Here is a 23768-nt window from a genome sequence, read left to right as displayed (position 1 = left end):
TGCAAGAAGAGGGATCAGGAAGAGGGCCAGAACTGGGTTCAGGAACAAGGAGAGCAGATATGAAGTAGCAGGGTACAGGATGCCGGTACTGGAACAGGATCACAGCAGGAACCAGGATCACAGTCAGGAGCAGCACATCAATAACCAGCTACATGGCACACAGGAAAAACACTGAGCTAGCAAGGGAACATAGTTTATATACCTTCCCAGCAGCCAGCATTAGGTGGAGATTTTCTGGCTACTGGGAGACACAGTGTGACCTGAAAAAAAAAAAAAAAAAAGTGGTATGCAGATGGTTCACCCACAGCTGCTGTTTGGAGTGCTGACAGCCAGGGGATGGAGCCCATCCTGGCTCCTGCAAGAGTACGAACAAAAAAAGGGTGGCCCTTGGAAGTCGCACATCCAAGATGTCCTAGAGAGGTGAAGAGAGTGGCAACAGCCTGGACTCCAACCAGACCACGCCCCCAACATTTTTCACTCGGCCCCCCGAAGCTTAATCATGGGTATCCCCATGACCAAGCTCCGGCGGCGGAGAGAAACACGTTGGGAACGTGGCCTGGTTGGAGTACAGGCTGAGGTTGTCATGCTCCTCACCTCAGTATCCCATCAGAGAAGGAGCACTAATGGTAAAACACTGCAGGGCTTGTCTGCCATTGAACCTCCAGCTCTGTGCAAGCTTCTGGGAAAAGCAGTGAGCAAGTTAAAGAGAACTAGTATGTGAGCTCTGTATAATTCTGTCTAATAACACAATACTGCTGCCATAACCACAAGGAAGAGAAGGTTGGGATTTTGGATAGAGGCAGCCCTAGGTGCTCCATTCAAATTTAACACCAATAAACTATTATATATATCAGTTACCTTATCTATGTGTTTTATTAAAAATGTCGTTTTCTTTTAATAAATCCATGTTGCGCTGCTTGGTAAGACTTGTGCAGCCATGTTCTGAGGCATGCTGGGAGCGGTTGTCTGAAATCTGAGTTGTCAGTGACCACAGCATCTGCCAGTAGGGGGAAGGTGGACACTAGGCGGACCTGGGATCATATATAATACATCTGTATGGATAATATATGATCCTAGTTGAACCAATCAGAATGCCGGTGATGTCGCCAGTCTTGGGGTAAATGTGTCACACCACCCGATTCCCTTTACATATCTTTAAACAACCTTTACCTAGATATAATGCAGCATGCATCGGTTCAGTGAAGGTGAAGGCGGTGAAGATGCCAGTGAAGGTGTGGAGGTGCCGGATCGGGAAAACCAACTCATAAAATGAGATCTGCCCGGCCTCATAATTCAGATTTATTCTGACTGTGGTTACTGAGGCATTACCAGCTAAAGGGGTTGCAGAATTGTAGCCATGCTTCACTAACAACTGATTGGCGTTCCTCTCCAGACACCAGGACACAGGATTATTTCCAAGGTCTGCATAGTGTTGTCCCTTGTCTATACTGGGGAAACACATCCCAACTCTCCACTGTGAGGATCCCGAAACATCCACATCCCAGTAATGTCTCCCTGAGGAGAAACTTTGACTGCTCAACACCTGAGGAGATATTGTAAACCTCTTTGGTGTTGCGGGGCGATTTAGGTTTCTGGTTATCCTGCGTGCGGTCTTCCCGTCATCTAAAAGATATAGATTATTATGAGCCGTGTCTTCATCCAGTGTTATTTGTGCAGGTTCTGGTATATTAATCCCTTTATTTACCCCTGTTATTATATCATATAATCCTGTATGTAATAAGGGCAAGATCTCAGTCACAGCCACATCCCCCCCACCATGAAGGAGTTTATTACATCTCTTTTTGTCCTCCTCATCTCCATCCTCAGTATCACACAAGTCACCTGTGTCTGATTCCTGTAGGAAAGTCAATGGATCCGTCATGTTACATATCTCCTCGATGTGATGCATTTTCCTGGACAGATCGTCCTTCTTTATCTCCAGATCCTGAATTAAAGCAGAGGCTGGGAATGAGATATTCTCGTTCTGGCAAGAGATCTTGTTCAGAACTCTTCTCTCCAGGATGTCCAGTTGTCTCCTGATGTCTCTGAATATGGTGGTGACTTTCTTGGTTACACCGTCTGCACTGTCTTGTACCTTTCTCTTGTATTTTTGCAGAATCTCCACACTCTCCTCTAGCTCCTTTTTCTTTTTCAATAACTCCTGCAGAGCATTGGTCAGGTTCTCCTTCCTCTTCTTGGAGGCCTCCTCCAGAGCCTCCACCTGGTGTTCCCGATGGTCTCCATGCAGCCTGCAGGACCCACAGAGACAGGCCGAGTCCTCGGTGCAGTAATACTCCAGGATCTTCTCATGGATGGAGCATTTCCTGTTCTTTTGGGGAGTGGTGAGGTCAGATAGGACATGTTGGTGTGACTTGCTGTGGATTCTCAGATGGTCGTCACACAGAGAAGCTTCACAATGCAGACAAGATTTAACAGCGGGTACAGGAGAGTGAATACATTGTGTACAGAAGATCTGGCTCATCTTTTCCCCCTTCTTCTCTGGCTCGGGAGATCGAAAACTCTCCACTATGTGACACAGTGTTATGTTCCTGCTAAGTTCAGGCCGCTCCTGGGACCCTCCTCTGCATTCAGGACAGCGATAAACTCCGGACCCCTCCTGTGTATCCAGAACACTTTCTATACAGTCCCGGCAGAAGTTGTGTCCACATCTCAGAGTCACAGGATTGGTATAAATGTTCAGACAGATGGAACAGTCCAGCTCTTTCCTCGCATCAGAGAACGCCATCGCCGACTGCAAGAGAGAAACAAAACTAAATAAGGAAGGGAGTCGGAGGGAGGGAGTCAGGTTCTGAAGCTAGGGTGCTTCCTTCACTGTTACATATGTTGTAAAGGGTTAAGAGGTTTTCAGAGTGAATATTATTTCACTCATTTTAGTAGAATTCTAAATGGCCTAGTACACATAATTTGTTAGTTCTTATCTCTGAGCAAAACTTTATACATGCAACATTCTTTAGTAATTGCCGGAGATGAATCTTTCTTCTTGTTATTTTCACAGGTGTTGTTTTCATATAGTCTGTGAGACATTCCTTAATAATTACTGGAAATGAATTTATATATTTTTATCTATAACCTCTATTTTATACTTTCCTCCTTTTCCAATTAATTCATAATATTTCTTTCTTTTTACCCAAAATTAATGTATTACGGCCCCTCCCTTTTTGTAATGCATATATTGTCATAGTATCACTAAAGTCAGAGAATGATTTCAGATACATCGTGGTTCTGTCTTGGTCTTATTTTCCTGTACTGAAGTCTCTCTCAAAGGGTGGCCACCCGAATCAAACACACTGAGACTGCCTAAGGTCAATCAGCGCCAGTTTGCACCCCTACAGGCACAGTAAAGGCTTCCTTCTGACAACTCAAGCACACAGCTCATTTTTGTTCAAGTATCATCGTATTGTGCTCCTTGAAACAGCCACACTGTCTTTTTCCAGGAGCAGCCTGTACTAGAGATGGGCAGAACACAGCATAAGGTTGCCACTTTTTTCTTCAAGCCAAATCCAAACACTATTTTGGCGCACTGCATATATATATATATATATAAGACTTTATAGAAAATAGGATTGTAAAAGACCTTGGACACCTTTGGGTGGCTTAAAGAGAGAGTAGTAACACAGTGTGCTGTGTACGCCACTGCGAACAGAGGGTGTAGCCACATGGCGTTGACCATGGAAGGGGTCTAAATTAAACTCACCCTACCTACAACAACCCTTACTATCCACTGCACCCAAACCTTCCACTGACAGTTCAAAGTAGCCCATCTTACCTATAGCAACCCACACTATTAATACAACACCAAAGTGGCCCATTCTATCTCAAAACTCCAAATCAGTCCATCATATCTAAGGCACCCCAAAGTGGACCACCCTACCCGCAGCACCCCAAAGAACCCCCACACCAGCTCTCTCGTCCCCCCCCCCCTTTTCCTACGGCCTGCCAAGTTGCGTGCTCGGATAAGGGGGTGTGGATTTTTGGGGGGGAACTCCGCCATTTTTTTTTTAAATTTGGGGGGGAGTTCCCCTTAAAATCTAAACCAGACCTGAAGGGCCTGGTAATTGAATTTGGGGGGACCCCTACGCATATTTTTTTATCAATGACTTTTCTCTGTATTGCCGGGAGACGACAATTCATTATAGCCGCGAGTGCTTTTAAATGACTTTTCTTCCTTCAGAAATGACAGTTCTAAGCACGGGAAACAAGCGCTACTTTACAGGCAACACACACACACACAAAATTTAAAGGAATATTTCATTTTTATCATTTCACTTTAAGCATTATTAAAATCACTGCTCCCGAAAAATAGCAGTTTTAGAAAAAAAAAAAAAATTGCATTAATACATGTCCCCTGGGGCAGGACCCGGGTCCCCAAACACTTTTTAGCACTTTAAGAATAACTTGCATATTAGCCCTTAAAGTTAGCACTTTAGATTTCAAACGTTGGAGTCCCATAGACTTTAACAGGGTTCTAAAGTTCACACAAACGTTTGGTCTGTTCGCAGGTTCTGGTGCAAACCGAACGGGGGTGTTCGGCTCATCCCTAATGTTGGGTATCAATTTACTCAGCGTAACATTATCTTTCTCAGTATAAAAAAAATTGGGCTAACTTTAGTGTTGTCTTATTTTTTTATTTAAAAAAAAGTGTATTCTTTCCCAAAAAAGTGCGCTTGTAAGCAGTAGTGTATTTAGGTTTTGTGCTGCCCTAGGCCTGACTAAACACCTGCACCCCCTAATTTAAATATGACCCACCCCTTTCTGTCAAGGCCACACCCCATTCTGTTTAAGACCCGCCCTGAAATTTGAGTGAGGACACTAGTTCTTAGGGCCTGGTGGGGCATTGGATTCCCTTAATTTGCATAGATTTCCTCTCACTTCCTGTTTGGCTATGGGGCAGGAAGTGAAGGGAAATCTCTGAAATCTAACAGTGTAGCGCAAGCCAGCGGGGACTCTTTCTGTGCTGCCCCCCTGCAAAATGCTGCCCTAGGCCAGGATACAGCATTGCTTGTAAGACCGCTACGCAAATACGGTGTGACAGAAAGTATTGCAACAACCGCCATTTTATTCTCTAGGGTGTTAGAAAAAAAACCTATACATTTTTGAGGGTTCTAAGTGTAACGAGACCCTTGCTCGCTCGGGTTCCACTCTCCCGACACTCCTCTGCTACTATTGGATCAGATTGCAACGTCTGATGGTTTGGCCATCCGATGCTCCGGGATTCGAACTACAGCTATGTGCCGTTCGAAATCCACAAATGGATTTCGAACGGCACATAGCTGTAGTTCAAATCCCGGAGCATCGGATGGCCAAACCATCAGACGTTGCAATCTGATCCAATAGTAGCAGAGGAGTGTCAAACACCAGGCAGGCTGTATGCAAGTTCAAACAGGAGACTCTTATTGGATACACACACACACACACACACACACACTTGTATACAGCAGTTTGAACACCCTGCCCCCAACAACCACTTTCATATTGGTCAATTGCAAAAGTACATTGTAGTTCTCAATTCGGTCCTCTTGGCCATGCAAATGAGGACTTGTAACAGGGTCAGCAGGGATTGGTCCGATAGCTTGAATAGGAGGACTGATATGTGTAATGAGACAGAAGCCCCAGGGGGTAATCACAGTACACAAACAGCCAAACACAGAACAATGCTTTTCCTTCAGACCATGGAGCCGTCTGGAGGGGGGGGGGGGGTATTAGCCTTAAGACATGGCAGAATACCCCCCACTGTGTAACAGATTTCAAGTAAACACTTCAGCATTCCAAGGTCCATGACAATATCCCCCCCCTGGGAAACTGTCCAACAGCCACAGTGGGACCCCGAACGGGTCAACTCGAGGATGTTGGAAAAGCAGTCTGTCATGGTAGAAGATCCAGCAATTCAGCCATCGGTGGCAACAGGGGAATTCAGTCCCGACGTATGCACGCGTCTGTGCGCGCGCTGACGGCGTTTTGGCGCCAAGAAACGCTATTTAAACTGTCCAGCCCCTCATCTTGCTGACCAGTCTACAGCGTTTCCTGAAGAACCTGCACCTGCCATCTGTTTGATTCCTGTTCACCTGACCCAGCTTCCTGTGACCTACCGCTGCCTGCAGCCTGCCCTCGACCCCGGCTTGATCTGACCACCGACTCTGCTTAACCCCTGGCTCTGTTGTCTGCCCGCCCGATATACCGACCCTTTCGGATCTGTTCTGGTTTCCTGATGTGCTGCCTGATCCAGTGTGTGCGCCAATCACTTGGCTCTTATCCAGCAAGCGCTACATCACTGTTCCTGTGTACCGTGGTATCCTGCCAGGACCCTGCCAACACCCATCTACTTCCACTGCCGGTCCGCTAACCAGCTTACCACCAGGTGCTTGTGTCCCTCTAGACTCTTGACCCTCTGTCTGCTCTACGAGGGGCTCCTGAGTCAGAGGCTTACGAGAGGCCACTCCCTGCACATTGGGCTCTACAACCAGGTACGTGACAGTACTGGTCAGCCATGTCCGAGCCCACACAGGGAGCGTCAACTATGGAGGACTTATGCCGCTATTTGGATGGTCTCACCACTGCTGTAAGGAACTTGCAAGAGGGATATACCCGACTGGAGGGGCGTGTTCAAACTCTGGCTGCAGCAGCCCCTGCGGCATCTGGAACCTACGCAGTGATGTTGCCGCCGGAGCCCAGAGTCCCCACTCCGGAAAGTTTTTCTGGTGACCGTAGCAAGTACAGAGCTTTTCGCAATGCCTGCGAACTTTTCTACTTGAAACCACAAAGGTGGGCTTCGTCATTTTGCTGCTATCCGGCGAACCCCAAACTTGGGCGCATCGTCTCCTGGAGCATAAGGAAGAATGCCTTAATCACCTCAGTACCAAGCCATGGACCTCATTTATGAAGATACACAGTTAGCAGCCACTGCTGAAGCAGCATTATGTGCACTACAACAGGGGCGCAGGGCAGTAGAGGACTATGTGGCAGAATTTAGACAGTGGAGTTCCGACACCAACTGGAACGATGCTGCACAATGTACAATTTCTTTTGGTGGTATTTGATCACCTCTGGGGGTTTTATTTTTTGCTAAACTAAAAAAGACCTACATTTTTGAAAAAAAAATATGTTTTTCATCATTTTGGTTATAAAGTTTTGTTTTCTCCTTCACTGATGAGCGCTGACAGGCGGTACTGATGGGCACCAATTGGCACTGATAGGCACCTACAGCTGTTTCTGATGGGGCACTGACTGGCAGCTGATGGGCACCTTTTTGGCAGCTGTGGTGGCACATCTGAGGGGGCTGTGCTGATAATCAATGTGCTGATAATCAGCGCAGACTCCACCCCCTGACAGGGAAAGCCGCCGATCGGCTCTCCCTGTCAGCGCAAACCAAGGAAAGCCATTTAGAGTCGGTTCACATGGCGGCGGCACGACTTCGGGGGCGATTAGCAAAATGACTTCTGTATAGAAGTCAATGCAAATCGCCCCGAGCCGCCCCCGAAGTCGTACAAGAACCTCTTTCTAAGTCAGAGAGACTTGCGTCGCTCCTATTAGAACGGTTCTGGGGAATAGAATGGGAGGCGACTTGTCAGTCGGCTGAGCCCCCCGACGAGTCGCCCCAGTGTGAACTGGCTCTTACCGCCACTTTCTGGGTCACACAATGATCAGCTGTGATTGGTCACAGCTGATTACTTGGTAAGAAACCTCTGTCAGAGGCTCCTTGCACGCTGGCATGTTCCCCTGCTGGACGCCATATGATGCCCAATCAGGATACCACCGCCCGGCCGTCATTTTGCTATGCTGGGCAGGAAGTGGTTAACTAAGGTCGGCTCAGATAAATTGTTGGCTCTCTGATTATTTTCAACGTACACAAAATCATATGTACTAGAAGGTTTTTTTTTTTTCTTCTTTTTAATGATTATGCTGAGGTTTAACCTTTTCACGCCGAGCGAACGCATATATGTGTCCTGGGCTTTCGAGGGTTATACCGGGATGATGCCTGCAGCTGCAGGCATCATCCCGGTACCGTTGTTTAGAGCTGGCGATTGGCTATCCAGACACAACAACCGAATGGGTTGTTATGCTGGAGGGGACACCCCCCCCCCCCTCCTGCCGCCTTTCGCCGCTCTGACCGGGCCTCCCGTCCCACCTCCATCCGGCGCCTCCGATGTCCAGGCGTAAACGGCTTTGATTCAGTCTCCGCAATGGAAACACGGAAGCGACGTCATGACGTCACTTCCGGGTTTCTCGGCTGACAATGGCGCCGGATTAAAAAAAGTACACAGTATTCAGAATCGCCGTTTTCGGCGATCTGAATACTTTGAAGTGCAAAGGAGGGATCGGGTGTCTTTTAGACCCCCGATCCCTCCACAAAGAGTACCTGTCACCACCTATTACTGTCACAAGGGATGTTTACATTCCTTGTGACAGCAATAAAAGTGATCAAAATTTTAACCACTTAAGCCCCGGACCTTTAGGCAGCTAAATGCCCAGGCCAGGTTTTGCGTTTCGGCACTGCGTCGCTTTAACAGACAATTGCACGGTCGTGCGACGTGGCTCCCAAACAAAATTGGCGTCCTTTTTTCCCTACAAATAGAGATTTCTTTTGGTGGTATTTGATCACCTCTGCGGTTTTTATTTTTTGCGCTATAAACAAAAATAGAGCGACAATTTTGAAAAAAAATGCAATATCTTTTACTTTTTGCTGTAATAAATATCCCCCAAAAACAAATAAACTTTTTTTTTCCTCAGTTTAGGCCGAAACGTATTCTTCTACCTATTTTTGGTAGGAAAAAAAAAAAAAAAAAAAAAAAAAATTGCAATAAGCGTTTATCGATTGGTTTGCGCAAAATTTATAGCGTTTACAAAATAGGGGATATTTTTATTGCATTTTTATTATTTTTTTTTACTACTAATGGTGGCGATCAGCAATTTTTTTCGTGACTGCGACATTACGGCGGACACTTCGCACAATTGTGACACATTTTTGGAAAAATGTTCATTTTCACAGCAAAAAATGCATTTAACCACTTGCTGACGGCCGTACGACTTTGTACGGCCTCAGCGCGGCTCCCAATCTCTAACAGGCCGTGTTTTTACGGCCTCTCCTTTACACGTTCCCCGCGCGCGCTCCCGAGCGCGCGGCGGGGAACTTCTGTACTGGCCGTGTCCCTTGGACACAGCCAGTCACAGATCGCCGTGAACGGCCAATCGGAGCGGCCGTTTCCTAGGCGATCTGTGCGGCCAATGAGAGATGATCTCATATGTTTACATATGAGATCATCTCTCATTCCCGGCTCTCGCAGACAGCGGTGCTGTCAGGGGAGAGAGGAGACGGATCTGTGTCTCTTGTACATAGAGACATAGATCGGTCACCCCCCCAGTCACCCCCCCTCCCCCACAGTTAGAACACTAATTAGGGTACACATTTAACCCCTTCCTCACCCCCTAGTGTTAACCCCTTCCCTGCCAGTCACATTTATACAGTAATTAGTGCATATTTATAGCACTGATTGCAGTATAAATGTGAATGGCGCCAAAAATGTGTCAAAAGTGTCCGATGTGTCCGCCATAACGTCGCAGTCCCAATAAAAATCGCAGATCGCCGCCATTTCTAGTAAAAAAAAAGCATTTATACAGTAATTAGTGCATATTTATAGCACTGATTGCAGTATAAATGTGAATGGCGCCAAAAATGTGTCAAAAGTGTCCGATGTGTCCGCCATAACGTTGCAGTCCCAATAAAAATCGCAGATCGCCGCCATTTCTAGTAAAAAAAAAAATTATACAGTAATTAGTGCATATTTATAGCACTGATTGCAGTATAAATGTAAATGGCGCCAAAAATGTGTCAAAAGTGTCCGACGTGTCCGCCATAACGTCGCAGTCCCAATAAAAATCGCAGATCGCCGCCATTTCTAGTAAAAAAAAAAAAAAAATAATAATAATTCTGTCCCTTATTTTGTAGGCGCTATAACTTTTGCGCAAACCAGTCGCTTATTGCGATTTTTTTTTTTTTTACTAAAAATATGTAGAATACGTATCGGCCTAGACTGAGGATTAAAAAAAAACGTAAAAAAAAAAATTGAGCTATTTATTATAGCAACAAAGTAAAAATATTTTATTTTTTTTCAAAATTGTCGCTCTATTTTTGTTTATAGCGCAAAAAATAAAAACCGCAGAGGTGATCAAATACCACCAAAAGAAAGCTCTATTTGTGGGGAAAAAAGGACGTTAATTTTGTTTGGGAGCCACGTCGCACGACCGCGCAATTGTCAGTTAAAGCGACGCAGTGCCGAATCGCAAAAAGTCCTCTGGTCAGGAAGGGGTTTAAGTGCCCAGTATGGAAGTGGTTAAATTGCATGGTTTATTGTGAAAATGACAGTTGCAGTTTGGGAGTTAACCACAGGGGGCGCTGAACGTGTTAGGCTTCACCTAGTGTGTGTTTACAACAGTAGGGGGGTGTGGCTGTAGGTCTGATGTCATCGATTGTGTCTCTCCTATAAAGGGGGTGACACGATCGATGCGCCGCCACAGTGAAGCACGGGGAAGCCGTGTTTACATTTGGCTCTCCGCGTTCTTCAGCTCCGGGGAGCGATCGCGACGGAGTGGCTATAAACGAATAGCCACGCGCGTCGTCCCGGATCGCTCCCCGAGGTAAGCCGCACGCAGCGGAGGGGGTCCCGATCGGACCCCTGACCCACGGAAAGGCAAGGACGTATATATACGCTCATCTGCCTGTCCGTGCCATTTTGCGGACGTAAATAGTCGTGCGGCGGGCGTTAAGTGGTTAAAAATTTGTTTTTATATTATAAAAATAAATACGATTTTTTTTTTTTTTTTTAAGTTGTTTATAGCGGCCGATTGGCTATCCAGACACAACAACCGAATGGGTTGTTATGCTGGAGGAGCGGGAGGGGACACCCCTCCCCCCTCCTTTCGCCGCTCTGACCGGGCCTCCCGTCCCACCTCCATCCGGCGCCTCCGATGTCCAGGCGTAAACGGCTTTGATTCAGTCTCCGCAATGGAAACACAGAAGCGACGTCATGACGTCACTTCCGGGTTTCTCGGCTGCCAATGGCGCCGGATTAAAAAAAGTACACAGTATTCAGAATCGCCGTTTTCGGCGATCTGAATACTTTGAAGTGCAAAGGAGGGATCGGGTGTCTTTTAGACCCACGATCCCTCCATAAAAGGAGTAACTGTCACCACGGATGTTCACATTCCTTGTGACAGCAATAAAAGTGATCAAAATTTGTAAAAAATAAAAATAAATAAAAAAATATATTAATATTATAAAAATAAATAAAATAAGAAAAAAAAAAAAAAAAAAAAAAACACACATTTAAAAGCACCCCCCTCCCTGCGAGCTTGCGCAACAAAGAAAACGCATACGGAAGTTGCGCCCGCATATGAAAACGGTGTTCAAATCACACATGCGAGGTATCGCCGCGATGGTCAGAGCCAGAGCAATAATTCTAGCACTAGACCTCCTCTGCAACTCTAACCTGGTAACCGTAAAAAAATAAAGTTTAAAGCGTCGCCTATGTAGATTTTTAGTTACCATAGTTTGTCGCCATTCCACGAATGCGTGCAATTATAAAGCACAACATGCTTGGTATCTATTTACTCGGCGTAACATCATCTTTCACATTATGCAAAAAAAAAATATATATATATATATATATATATATATATATATATATATATATATATATATATATATATATAATGTTTGGGGGTTCTAAGTAATTTTCTAGCAAAAAATATGGATTGTAACTTGTAAACACCAAATGTCATAAATAGGCTTAGTCATAAAAGGGATTTATACAGGCCTTTGAGACACTTACTTGCGGCACAGCAAAGAAAGATTATTTTATGGACACAAGAACGCTTTTGGTTTTCTTTAACAATACCCCGTCCACTGTTAACACAATTTGGCCACACCCACTCTTTACTGTGGCCCACTGTATGCGCCACATTACAACTCTCCTTGGGGCTCCCAAAGGTGTCCCAGTTCTTTTACAATCCTATAGTGTATACTACAGGAAAAAATCCTGTGCGTCGCTAAAGTGTTTGGGTTTGGCCTGGAGAAAAGGTGGCAACCCTAAATGAGAGGCAGGCTGAAACTCACCGGGTATCCTGGAGGTGAAGGAAGGCTGGAAGCTACCAGAGACGCACAAGGCCCAGAGATGACGCACAAGGCCCAGAGATGACGCACAAGGCCCAGAGATGACGCACAAGGCCCAGAGATGACGCACAAGGCCCAGAGATGACGCACAAGGCCCAGAGATGACGCACAAGGCCCAGAGATGACGCACAAGGCCCAGAGATGACGCACAAGGCCCAGAGATGACGCACAAGTACAACTGGTGCAAGGATACAAGTTGCAGGCAGGAAACCACACATGAGGAGATTTAATCAATCTGGGAACCTGGTGCAGCTGTGCATGGTAACCAATCAGCTTCTAACCTCAGCTTGTTCAAATAAAACCACTTGCTGGCCAGGCCATTTCTGGAAACTTTTTGTTTAACCACTTAAGCCCCGGACCATATTGCTGCCTAAAGACCCAAGGGGTTTTTACAGTTCGGGACTGCGTCGCTTTAACAGACAATTGCGCGGTCGTGCGACGTGGCTCCCAAACAAAATTGGCGTCCTTTTTTCCCCACAAATAGAGCTTTCTTTTGGTGGTATTTGATCACCTCTTCGGTTTTTATTTTTTGCGCTATAAACAAAAATAGAGCGACAATTTTGAAAAAAATGCAATATTTTTTACTTTTTGCTGTAATAAATATCCCCCAAAAACATATATAAAAATTTTTTTTTTCCTCAGTTTAGGCCGATACGTATTCTTCTACCTATTTTTGGTAAAAAAAATCGCAATAATCGTTTATCGGTTGGTTTGCATTTTTTTTTTTTTTTTACTACTAATGGCGGCGATCAGCGATTTTTTTCGTGACTGCGACATTATGGCGGACACTTCGGACAATTTTGACACATTTTTGGGACAATTGTCATTTTCACAGCAAAAAATGCATTTAAATTGCATTCTTTATTGTGAAAATGACAGTTGCAGTTTGGGAGTTAACCACAGGGGGCGCTGTAGGAGTTAGGGTTTACTTTGTGTGTACTTACTAGTGTAGGGGGGTGTGGCTGTAGGAATGACGTCATCGATCGTGTCTTCCCTATAAAAGGAATGACGCGATCGATGCGCCGACACAGTGAAGCACGCGGAAGCCGTGTGTACACGCGGCTCTCCCCGTTCTTCAGCTCCGTGCCGTCGTCCCGGATCGCTCCCCGAGCGGACCCGACCTCCGCATGTACCGGGGGGGTCCCGATTGGACCCCCCACCCACGTCTAGCAGAGGACGTACAGGTACGTACATGTGCCTGTCCGTGCCATTCTGCTGACGTATATGTACATGCGGAGGTCGGGACGTGTGTCCGCTTTTTCATCCGTTTGCAGGTGAAAAAGGGACATACATTGGTCCCTATGAGATTGCGTCCGATCTCGTCCGCCTCCGCAATGATCCAATTCTGCAGACGGAAGAAAACCCTTTTTTTCCTTCCGTCTGCGGATCGGATGAACACGGACATGCGGTCCGTGTTCATCCGATCCCCCATAGGGGAGAGCGGAGAAAAGACAGGGCGGTCCCTGCACAGTGTGCGGGGACCGCCTTGTCATCCGCCGGCTCAGCGGGGATCAACGGAGCGATCCCCGCTGAGCATACGGAGGCGGATCATTACTGATCCGCCCCGTGTGAAAGGGGCCTTAAAGTTTAATCCTAGGTTTACATCTATGCTGTCTGCGCTTGATGTGTTTTTCCAGGCACGTTTTGCGTTTTTAACCACCTCCCACCTGGCCACTGCAAATATATACGGCCGGGTGGGCGCTTCCTCCTTCTGTGTGGACGTTCAGAAACGTCCTTCAAAAGGAGGGAGATCGCACGTGCGCATGCCTGTGCAGCGGCGGGATTCTGTTGTCCTAGTGTTGTCCCCCCTGCCCACAGACCCAGACAACCACAGCCCAGGGTTGTCGGGAAGAGGCACTTGTCCCCATCAACATGGGGGCAATGTGCTTTGGGGGGGGGGGGGGGCAGAGCCAACGCTGTATTCTGGCCTAGGCCAACAAGGCCCAGGCCTAGGGCAGCACGGAAAGAGTCCCCGTGGGTTTGCATTACACTGTCAGTAGCTTCCTTCTTCTGAGTGGATGCTCAGGAACATCCTTCCGAAGGAGGGGGATCGCGGCGCAATTCCGTTGTGCTAATGTCCGATAAGCCCCCCCTGCCTACAGACCCAGACAACCACAGCCCAGGGTTGTCGGGAAGAGTCACTTGTCCCCATCAACATGGGGGCAAGGTGGTTTGGGGGGGGGCAGAGCCAACGCTGTATTTTGACCTAGGCCAACAAGGCCTAGGCCTAGGGCAGCACGGAAAGAGTCCCCGCCAGTTTGCATTACACTGTTAGTGTAGCGCCAGTCTTATGTGGCGGACTGGGCTGAGAAGCAAATTAGTCTAGCGCCCCCCCCATAAAGCGGCTGCACTGCTTCTGGTATGCGGGCGGCTGGCATTCCATAAATGTGTGTGGGGGGGGGGGGGGTGCTTCTAATTTTGACTGTCCTATCTTCCTGGACCACAAACCTTCCTCACTGTGCTATATGTTTTCTGCTGCACCATTGGCATGGTTATATCTTCTTAGTCCTCTCCATAAAATTGTCAGAAATTTGTGCTTAAAGTCGAACTACAGGCAACGCTTTTTTTTTTTCATTTTGGATAGAGTAAGGGAGGGTTATATCCCCTGTCAATTTATTTTTTACCATCCATGTCCCATTGCAGAGATTTCCCTTCACTTCCTGCCCCATAGCCAAACAGGAAGTGAGAGGAAATCTATGCAAATTAAGGGAATAAGAAAAGTTTAGTCAGGCCTAGGGCAGCACAAAACCTAAATACACTACTGGGCAGAGCACCCCCCCCCCCAAAGCCCCAATCCCCCATGTTGAGGGCATGTGGCCTTGTATGTTTCAGAAGGGGGGGGTGCTTGCTCTTCCCACGCTTTTTCTGACCTACCGGGCTGGATGCTCGGATAAGGGTATGGTTTGGATTTTGGGGAGACCCCACGCTATTTAAAAAAATAAATAAAAAAATTGCACAACAATTTAATTTTTTTTTTACAATAAGCTGTCAGCGGGGAACCCCACTGACAGCTGATGACTCATCGGCTGGCTTCCTGGCCCCCTCCTTAGCAACCAGCTGTATACAGTGTTTTAAACAGAAAAATTAAAAACGCAAAACACATAAAAAAAATCGCATCACAAACACAACACTTGCGTTTCTGGTGCGATTACTTTGAAGACTATTACACGCAAAACTCGAAAAAAGTCCCCGACCCTTTCCAAAATGTCCCCGGCCACAAAACGCATAGAAATATAAATGTCAGGACCTCTCGCGCTGACGTCCTGGACGTACAGGACGTCAGCGCGAGAGTAGCCGAGCCTGCCCGATGATACACGAGTGTACTGCGCTCGGTATATGTCGGCGCAGTATTCAAACTCGGTGCGGGAAACCAGCGGGGAGGACGCGAGCACGCCGCAGAAGGACACCGGACCCGACGAAGAGGACACCCGAAGCCGCAGACAGACGCCGGACCCGACGAGGCCGCCGATGGACGCCGCGCAAGACACCAAAACTGCAAGTACAAAAAAACTTTTCCCCACAGGAAATCTGGGCAACTTTAGGGGTGCGCGCTATACGTGGGAGCGCGCTATACCCCGATAAATACGGTACATAGACAAGTTATTAGGGGAGATGTATTTAGTCCAAGCTTGAGTGATCTTCTTATTATTATTGTTATATTGAAGTGTGTGTGTCTGAGGTCACCTGATCACAGATGCAAAATTCCTATATTACCAGGATGTGTTATGTGGGGGAGGGGTGGATTTCTCACTTTTTATAATTAAAACCAATAAGGCTGAATGAACTTAGGGCTGGTTCACATGCTGTGCGAGATCGCAAGTGATTCGCACCACACTGCTGTTCAGATCACATGCGATGTCAGTGCGATGCGATTTCAGCCATACAAACTGTATGGCTGAAATTGCATCACATTCGGACCAAACACGCACAGGACCCTTTTTTTGGTCCACACCAGAATCACATAGGTGTTCACACCTATGCAATCCGATTCATGTCCTAACTGTCATTTCCCAGTGCGATATGTGAGCTGTAATGGGGGTGTCATTATCATTGTATGACACTCCAAAGCAGTTCGCATATGGCAGTGTAAACTGCCATGCGAGTTGTGTGCGATGTGGGAACCCGCAGTGGATTCGCAGGGTTTCCGAATCGCACCAGTGTGAACCGAGCCAGGTGACATTTGTAGGCTGTATGCTTTGAGGCTCGGTTCACACTGGTGCGATTCGGGAACCCTGCGAATCCACTGCGGGTTCCCACATCGCACCCGACTCGCATGGCAGTTCACACTGCCATATGCGAACTGCTGGGGAGTGTCATACAATGGTAATGACACCCCCATTTCAGCTCGCATATCGCACTGCGAACTGACAGTTTGGACAAGAATCGGATCGCATAGGTGTGAACACCCATGCGATTCTGGTGCAGATGGTGTCAGGATAGTGGACAGTGTCAGATAATTTTTTTATTTTACAATTTTTTTTTTTCCAAAAGGTTTTTCACAGTGCTTTGGGAAAGGGGGTGGGGTAGTGGTTGGTGTCAGTGGGGCAGTGGTCAGTGGACGATGTTAGTGGATGGTGTCAGTGTTCAGTGAGGCAGTGGTCGGTGTCAGTGGGGTAGTGGTCGGTGTCAGTGGACGGTGTCAGTGGGGTAGTGGTCGTGTCAGTGGACGATGTCAGTGGGGTAGTGGACAGTGTCAGTGGGGTAGTGTCAGTGGAGTAGTGTCAGTGGTGTAGTGTCAGTAGTGTAGTGTCAGTGGGGTAGTGGACAGTGTCAGTGGGGTAGTGGACAGTGTCAGTGGGGTAGTGGACAGTGTCAGTGGGGTAGTGTCAGTGGAGTAGTGTCAGTGGTGTAGTGTCAGTAGTGTAGTGTCAGTGGGGTAGTGGACAGTGTCAGTGGGGTAGTGGACAGTGTCAGTGGGGTAGTGGACAGTGTCAGTGGGGGTAGTGTCAGTGGGGGTAGTGGACAGTGTCAGTGGGGTAGTGGTCGGGGGGTTCTGGACCGTGTTGGTATGGGGGGGGGGGGGGGTTGTGGTGCCGGATATTTTTTCAATTTCATTTTTTTTTTTAACAAATATGATTTTTTTTAATCAGCCCTGTTGGGGGCGTTGGTGACATGTGAGGGATCTAAACAGAGACCCCTGACATCTCCCATTTGAGACAGAGAAAGGGACAGAGGACATTCATTTCCCAGTCCTTTCTCTGCATTGAAGATGAATGGAGGGAAGACAGCGTCTCCCCTCCATTCATACACTGAAGCAGAGTAACACATGGGTTACACTGCTCAGCTGTCACAGGGCACACAGCGCTCGGTAACGAACGCTCTGTGTCCCGTTTCCGCTCTCCATCCTGACAGATCCCCCGTCCCCCTCGCAGCCCGCGGGAGAGGAGAGAGAATCCGGCGATGGCTGCGGGGAACGAGGTGGACACATAGAGGAGGACGAGGGGGGGGTTGAGGATGAAGACACGGCACGGGGGGGGGTGGACACACGGAGGGGGGCGACATCGGGGGTGGAGACACTTGGGGATGATCGGTGCGACGGGGACAGCTGTGAGCACCGATTCCCCCCTGCATGGCTTTTCAGGTGAAAGCCGCGGGAGGGAGGAGGAGAAGCAGATGATGAAAAGCCATGCAGGGGGGTCGGTGCTCACAGCTATCCCGTCGCAGCAATCACCCCCGACTGTCACAGGACATCATGTGTGCTGTTTAAAAAATGACAGGGGTGCCGTGAGCGCGCTCTGCTATTACCCAGAACGCGCTCTGCCTGGTCCTGTGCACGCTCTGGCCAAGGGGAGTGTAGAGGTGGGCGGGAGTCTGCTGACATCATGACTCCGCCCACCGAGCTGCCGAACAACAGACCTGCCCACCGATTCTGGACTTTTTTGGGGTTTCAAACAGCTAAATGGGTGACATTTGACAGGCAAGGATACATGCAGGAGGTATGTACATCCTTATAGATCACCACTATGGCAGTACTTTAGAATTGATGAGAGTGGGTTTACATCCACTTTAAAGAAGAAGCCAAAGCTTTTTTGGCTGTTCGTCTCCTGTTAATCACAGGAATGCAGTTTATTTTGCACTCCTGTGACTCGTTTTCAGCAGAGAGCGGGCTGAAGTCCACTCTCTGCTGATGTGACAGAAGTCGATCCAGGCGCCGGATCATCCCGACAATGGAAGTCTGGATCCGCCAGGTGCCTGGACTGACACCCCGCTCAGCCTCTCAGTGAGCCGCTGAGAGCCTGAGCCGGCCCCTCCCCGCCCCTCCACAGCCCAGAGCTCCAATGAGCGAGGAGGAAGAAGAGCTGCTGACTGACAGTCACCAGCTCTCTGCTCTGGGGGCGGCCAGATCACTTGGCTCTCAGTTCAGACTAGCGCTCACTTTCGCCTGACCTTCGAGAGTCCAGATATTCATCGGTCAAAGTAGCCCAAAAAATCCCAATAAGTGTATATTAATTGGCTTGTGTGAACGTTATAGAGACTACAAACTATGGGATATACAGTATATTGATCGATCCTGATGTACTGACAGCCCTATCTCATTTCTTGAGGCCCCCAGTCCAAGGTATTTAGTAAGAGGCATAGCAAGTCTTTTGAAGCTGTACATTTTTTGTCACAATTTTTGTGGGGAAAAGTACACTGTCATCGTATGTCTGGCGTGGCGGTGATCAGGGATACTGACTGGTGACAGTGGGCTCTATTCACAAAAAGAATTTGTGTGCGATATTTAGGTGTCCGGACACATTTTGCCTAAATATCACATGCGATTCTGTAACTGTCAAATTTACTATACCATTATGCGGTATTTACTGAAAAATGCTGAAAATCCCCGGTAAATACTGCATGAAAAGGCATTAAAGGGGAGTTCCAGCCATTTGTATGTTTATTAAAAGTCAGCAGCAACAAAAAGTGTAGCTGCTGGCTTTTGATAAACAGACACTTACCTGCTCCAGCGCTCCAGCGACGCGCCGGCCGGGGCTCCGCTCCTCACCCCCCCTCCCCGGCCGGCGTCTTCATTTTCAGTGTGGGCACCCGGCCGTGACAGCTTTCGGCTTCACGGCCGGGCACCCACTGCGCATGCGCGAGTGGCACTGCGCATGCGCGAGCGGCGCGGCCCGGCGCCGCGCCGTGTAATTAGCCAGGAGATCGCCTAGGACCTGTGACGTGTCCTAGGCGATCGCCTACAGCAGCCCCTTCCTAAAGGCGATTAAGCTTAGTCGCCTACAGGAAGGAGGAAGTGGGACAGGAAGTCCCACTCTTCCTGAAGCCCCCACTCCCCCCCCAAAAAAATTACATGCCAAATGTGGCATGTAAGGGGGCGAGGAGTGGGATAAGAGGAAGTTCCAAATTTGGGTGGAACTCCTCTTTAAACTCCATTAACAGAAGGAAATAAATAATTAAATTCATGCGGTAATTAAAGCGGGAGTTCACCCATTTCTAAAAAAAAAATTTTTCTTCCCCTAGATTCCTGCTCGTTCGGTCTAGGGGAATCGGCTATTTGTATTAAAATATGAGCTGTACTTACCCGTTTTCGAGCTGCATCTTCTTCCGTCGCTTCCGGGTATGGGTCTTCGGGAGCGGGCGTTCCTTCTTGATTGACATTCTTCCGAGAGGCTTCCGACGGTCGCATCCATCGCGTCACTCGTAGCCGAAAGAAGCCGAACGTCGGTGCGGCTCTATACTGCGCCTGCGCACCGACGTTCGGCTTCTTTCGGAAAATCGTGACGCGATGGATGCGACCGTCGGAAGCCTCTCGGAAGACTGTCAATCAAGAAGGAACGCCCATTCCCGAAGCCCATACCCGGAAGCGACGGAAGAAGATGCAGCTCGAAAACGGGTAAGTACTGCACATATTTTAATACAAATAGCCGATTCCCCTAGAGAAAACGAGCAGGAAGCCAAGGGGAAAAAGTGCCCTCTAAGGGTGAACCCCCGCTTTAAGTAGTGATCGAGGTATACGGTAATGATGGAATGTGTACTGGTTGTTAAGGAGCTGGCGGCCACCGCGTCCTTATAAACCGATGAGTCGACAGCTGAATATAAAATAAAAAAAGTCCGGTGTAGATCCATCGTCAAACATGCCACCCGTCGCCACCGCTGACCCCCCAAAAAAAGCTCTGCTCCCGACAAAGGCTCCAGCTGTCTGCCAGCTCCACCGTCTGACAGTTCTTAAATAACTAAGGGGCAATGCCACAAGGTGACTATGTACCCCATTCTTAATCAAATGGGGGGGCGGGATCTGGGGTCCCCTTGTTAAAGGGGGCTTCCAGATTTCAATAAGCCCCCCATCTGCAGACCCCCACAACCACCAGGCAAGGGTTGTGGGGAAGAGGCCCTTGTCCCCATCAACATGGGGACAAGGTGTTTTGGAGGGGTCATAGCCCCCCTGCCCCAAGGCACTCCCCCCCCCCCATGTTGAGGGCATGTGGCCTGGTAGGGTTTCAGTGGGAGGCACATGCTTGTCCCCCAGTGGCAGCTGGTGCTCAAAATTTTTGGGGGGGGGTGCAAACAAACTAAAAAAAAAAAAAAACATCAATTGCAGCCACTGTGCCCATCAAACGCAGCCACTGTTGCCATCAAACGCAGCCACTATTCCATCAAACGCAGTTAAATTTAAAGTTAAATTTTATATGCATTATTTCATTTGGTATCTAACCCAAGTGCCTATATGTTTTTATTACTGTGTTTTTTTGTGAACATGGTCCATTCCCGCACGGTCATAGTATTTTTGTATACCCTGGCTGTATGGGGTATTTTTTGTGATCCCCATTTGGCAGTATCACGTTGCTTCAGCCTTCGGGTGAGGTGAGTCTGAGACCGGGGTTGTAACACCTGGGTGTCTTTATCAGTTCTGTACCTTGTGCTGTCCTTTTGGGCAGTGTAAGTATTTTAATCTTTTAAATGCCCAATTTTTAACTTTCCCTTTTTTTCCCCTCACCACAGAGGGTTAACTGACTAGCTGCTGCGGGCTTGCTTTGAGGTATTGTCCGTTTACAGCACTGCGCAGCACGACATGCCCACCCGGTCGGAACCGACGGGTGATCGGCGATCTGAAGCGAGGCTTGGTTTCCTCTGCTTACGTTCTGCGCATGCGCGTGCGCTCCAGCACAACGGCCAATCCAAAAAGTGAGGCTGGGCCTTTGTGATGGCGTGGCGGGCTCTGATTCGTCCCGCCATCGAGGCTCGGCTTTCCTGCAGTGACGCCAGCCTAATGGCTAACTCCACAGTGAGGCTTGGTCCTCGGGAAGATTTGCTGGTTCTGATTCGTCCCGCCATCGAGGCTCGGCTTTCCTGCAGTGACGCCAGCCTAATGGCTAACTCCACAGTGAGGCTTGGTCCTCGGGACGATGTTCGGGTTCTGATTCGTCCCGACATGGAGGCTTGGTTGCACTGTGGTGACACCGCGTGCGCGCGCATGACGGCAATAACGCTGAGGGCTGTTTTTTTTCTTTTTTTTCTTTTGCTATAAGTTTAGGGGGTGATGCAGTGGCAGCCCGTGCCCTTCGATAAAGTGAACTATCACAAAACTAGTCAGGGCGGACCGAGCGGCACACTGGCATCACCCCTTGGACTGCTTGACTCCTACCAAAACGGGTTTACCTGCATGCGACCGGCCGGTGCTGCAGGTTTAAGGCTGTTTAATCCACTGCAAATTGTACGTTTTCAACCCATATGAATTTGTATTCAATACATTTTAAAACATTTTTGTCTCTTTCCATATATGTGATTACCATCTTTGGAGCCACTGATAAGGAGACGATCCATACCAGGCTGTCCACTTTCCATTTGAGCCCAGCGGTTTGCTATACACTACAGGTGTTGTGTGGTCCCCTGTAAGTAAGCGACCAATTTGTTCTGGTAAGCAGATTCGTATGCTTTTTGGTGGAGGGCACTATTGGAATATCACCTATCAACACATGTCACAATGTTTTGTCTAAGTTCACAATAAGTAGGATCCTTTCATTAGGATCGATGAGGATTTGGATTTCCCCCTTCCTTTTTTTCTTTGAGGACTTCAGAATGTTTGGACACTTTTTCTTCATTTTTTGTTTTTTGTTATTTTTATGCTAGCCCTCTCCGCCAGGAGAATCATGGACCTTTGCCACTTATGAGGACACATATATTATACACATATATTCACAGTTTGTGTATCAGTGCATTAGTGTTTTCTATATATTTATTTTGTTTATTAAGTTAGTAGCGCGTTTTTTTTCTTTTTTCCATATTGTCCACTGTTTGTATGATACAGCAAATCACAGCCTCACTATTGTATGCATCATAGCAACTAACACTTTTTTGTTACACGATTTATCTTATGGTATTAGCGCAGTTTTCACCACCATTTTTTCCATGTACTGGTCATCGGCACTACCGGGGGCACTACGAGGGCAGTTAAATATGAGATCCAGGAGGGAGAACAGCTCCACCCCCTCCCTGACCACCGAAGAGGCGAACAGGAGCGGGCGCAGCCACCCCTGCGCTCCCAGAACCTCTATTCCACCCCCTCCTCTCTGCTCCAAGAACCCTTGCGGCCCGCATGACTGGGGGCCCGGAGGAAGAGAACATGCGGGAGGCAGAGGCTGCCAAGAAGTTGCTGGAAGGAGAAGAGCTGCGAGAGCATCCCCGGATCAAGAGGGAGTCTCGGCCCTTCCGCTCCTGGCCATCAGGTACCCCGGCATCCTACACATACATGGCCACACACTGAGACTGCGGGGGGAGGGAGAGCAGAGGAGGGACTGCAGAAAGGGACAGTGCTATGTGGTCTGCCTCAGCCTTCCCCTCTTTCTCTCAGCCCCACTCTCTCACAGCCCCCCTGTCTCTCACCCCCTCTGTCTCTCTGACCCCCCTTTGTCTCTCTGACCCCTTCTCTCTCAGCTCCCCCCTCCTGCCTCTCAGCGCCCCCCCCCCCCTCTGTCTCTCAGACCCCTTCTCTGTCAGTCCCCCTCTGTCTCTCAGCCCCCCTTCTGTCTCTCTGACCCCCTCCTCTGTCTCTCAGCCCCCTCTCTCTCTCTTGCACTCACCCACCCCCTCTCTCTTGCACTCACCTACCTTCCCTCTCTAGCACTGACCCACCCCCTCTCTCTTACACTCACTCACCCCTTTTCCCTCAACCCCCACCCTCTCACCCCTTTTCCCTCAACCCCCACCCTCTCACCCCTTTTCCCTCAACCCCCCCCTCACCCCTTTTCCCTCAACCCCCCCCTCACCCCTTTTCCCTCAACCACCCCCCTTTCTCTCACTCCCACCTCTCTCTCACCCTCTCATGATCAACAATAATGGATGTGGGGGGGCCTTTTGGTGGACGTTTTTTTTTTTTAAGGGGGGGGGGGGTGGGCATGCAGCATTTTATTGAATTAAAGTGGTCCTGTCTTGATGAAGTCCAGGGCCAAATATTTGTCCTATTCCAGCTCTGTACGAGTTTCAGCTAGAACACAGCACATTGAAAGAATCAAAGAATCATATGAGTCTCCAGAACAGTTACTGAGGGCCAGATTCACGTACACTAGCGGCGGCGCAACGCAACCCGTTTACGTTACACCGCCGCAAGTTTTCAGTGATAGTGCCCGATCCACAAAGCACTTACCGGTAA

The 23768-nt window shown here is 48.3% G+C and overlaps 1 protein-coding gene across 1 annotated transcript; it reads right to left on the bottom strand.

Annotated features, from left to right (window-relative positions):
- Window positions 1-267: 267 nt before the first annotated feature.
- On the bottom strand, window positions 268-12453 carry LOC120936008 (putative tripartite motif-containing protein 75). The gene is made up of 2 exons (XM_040348083.1): window positions 12128-12453; window positions 268-2752 (listed from the first exon to the last, which is right to left on the bottom strand). The coding sequence occupies exon 2, from the start codon at window positions 2744-2746 to the stop codon at window positions 1127-1129; it is 1620 nt and encodes a 539-aa protein (XP_040204017.1). The 5' UTR covers window positions 2747-2752; window positions 12128-12453; the 3' UTR covers window positions 268-1126.
- Between the last annotated feature and the right edge of the window lie 11315 nt (window positions 12454-23768).

This window comes from Rana temporaria, chromosome 4 (assembly GCF_905171775.1).
Source record: "Rana temporaria chromosome 4, aRanTem1.1, whole genome shotgun sequence".
Lineage (NCBI taxonomy): Eukaryota > Metazoa > Chordata > Amphibia > Anura > Ranidae > Rana > Rana temporaria.
This window is presented reverse-complemented; position numbering and strand designations above follow the sequence as displayed.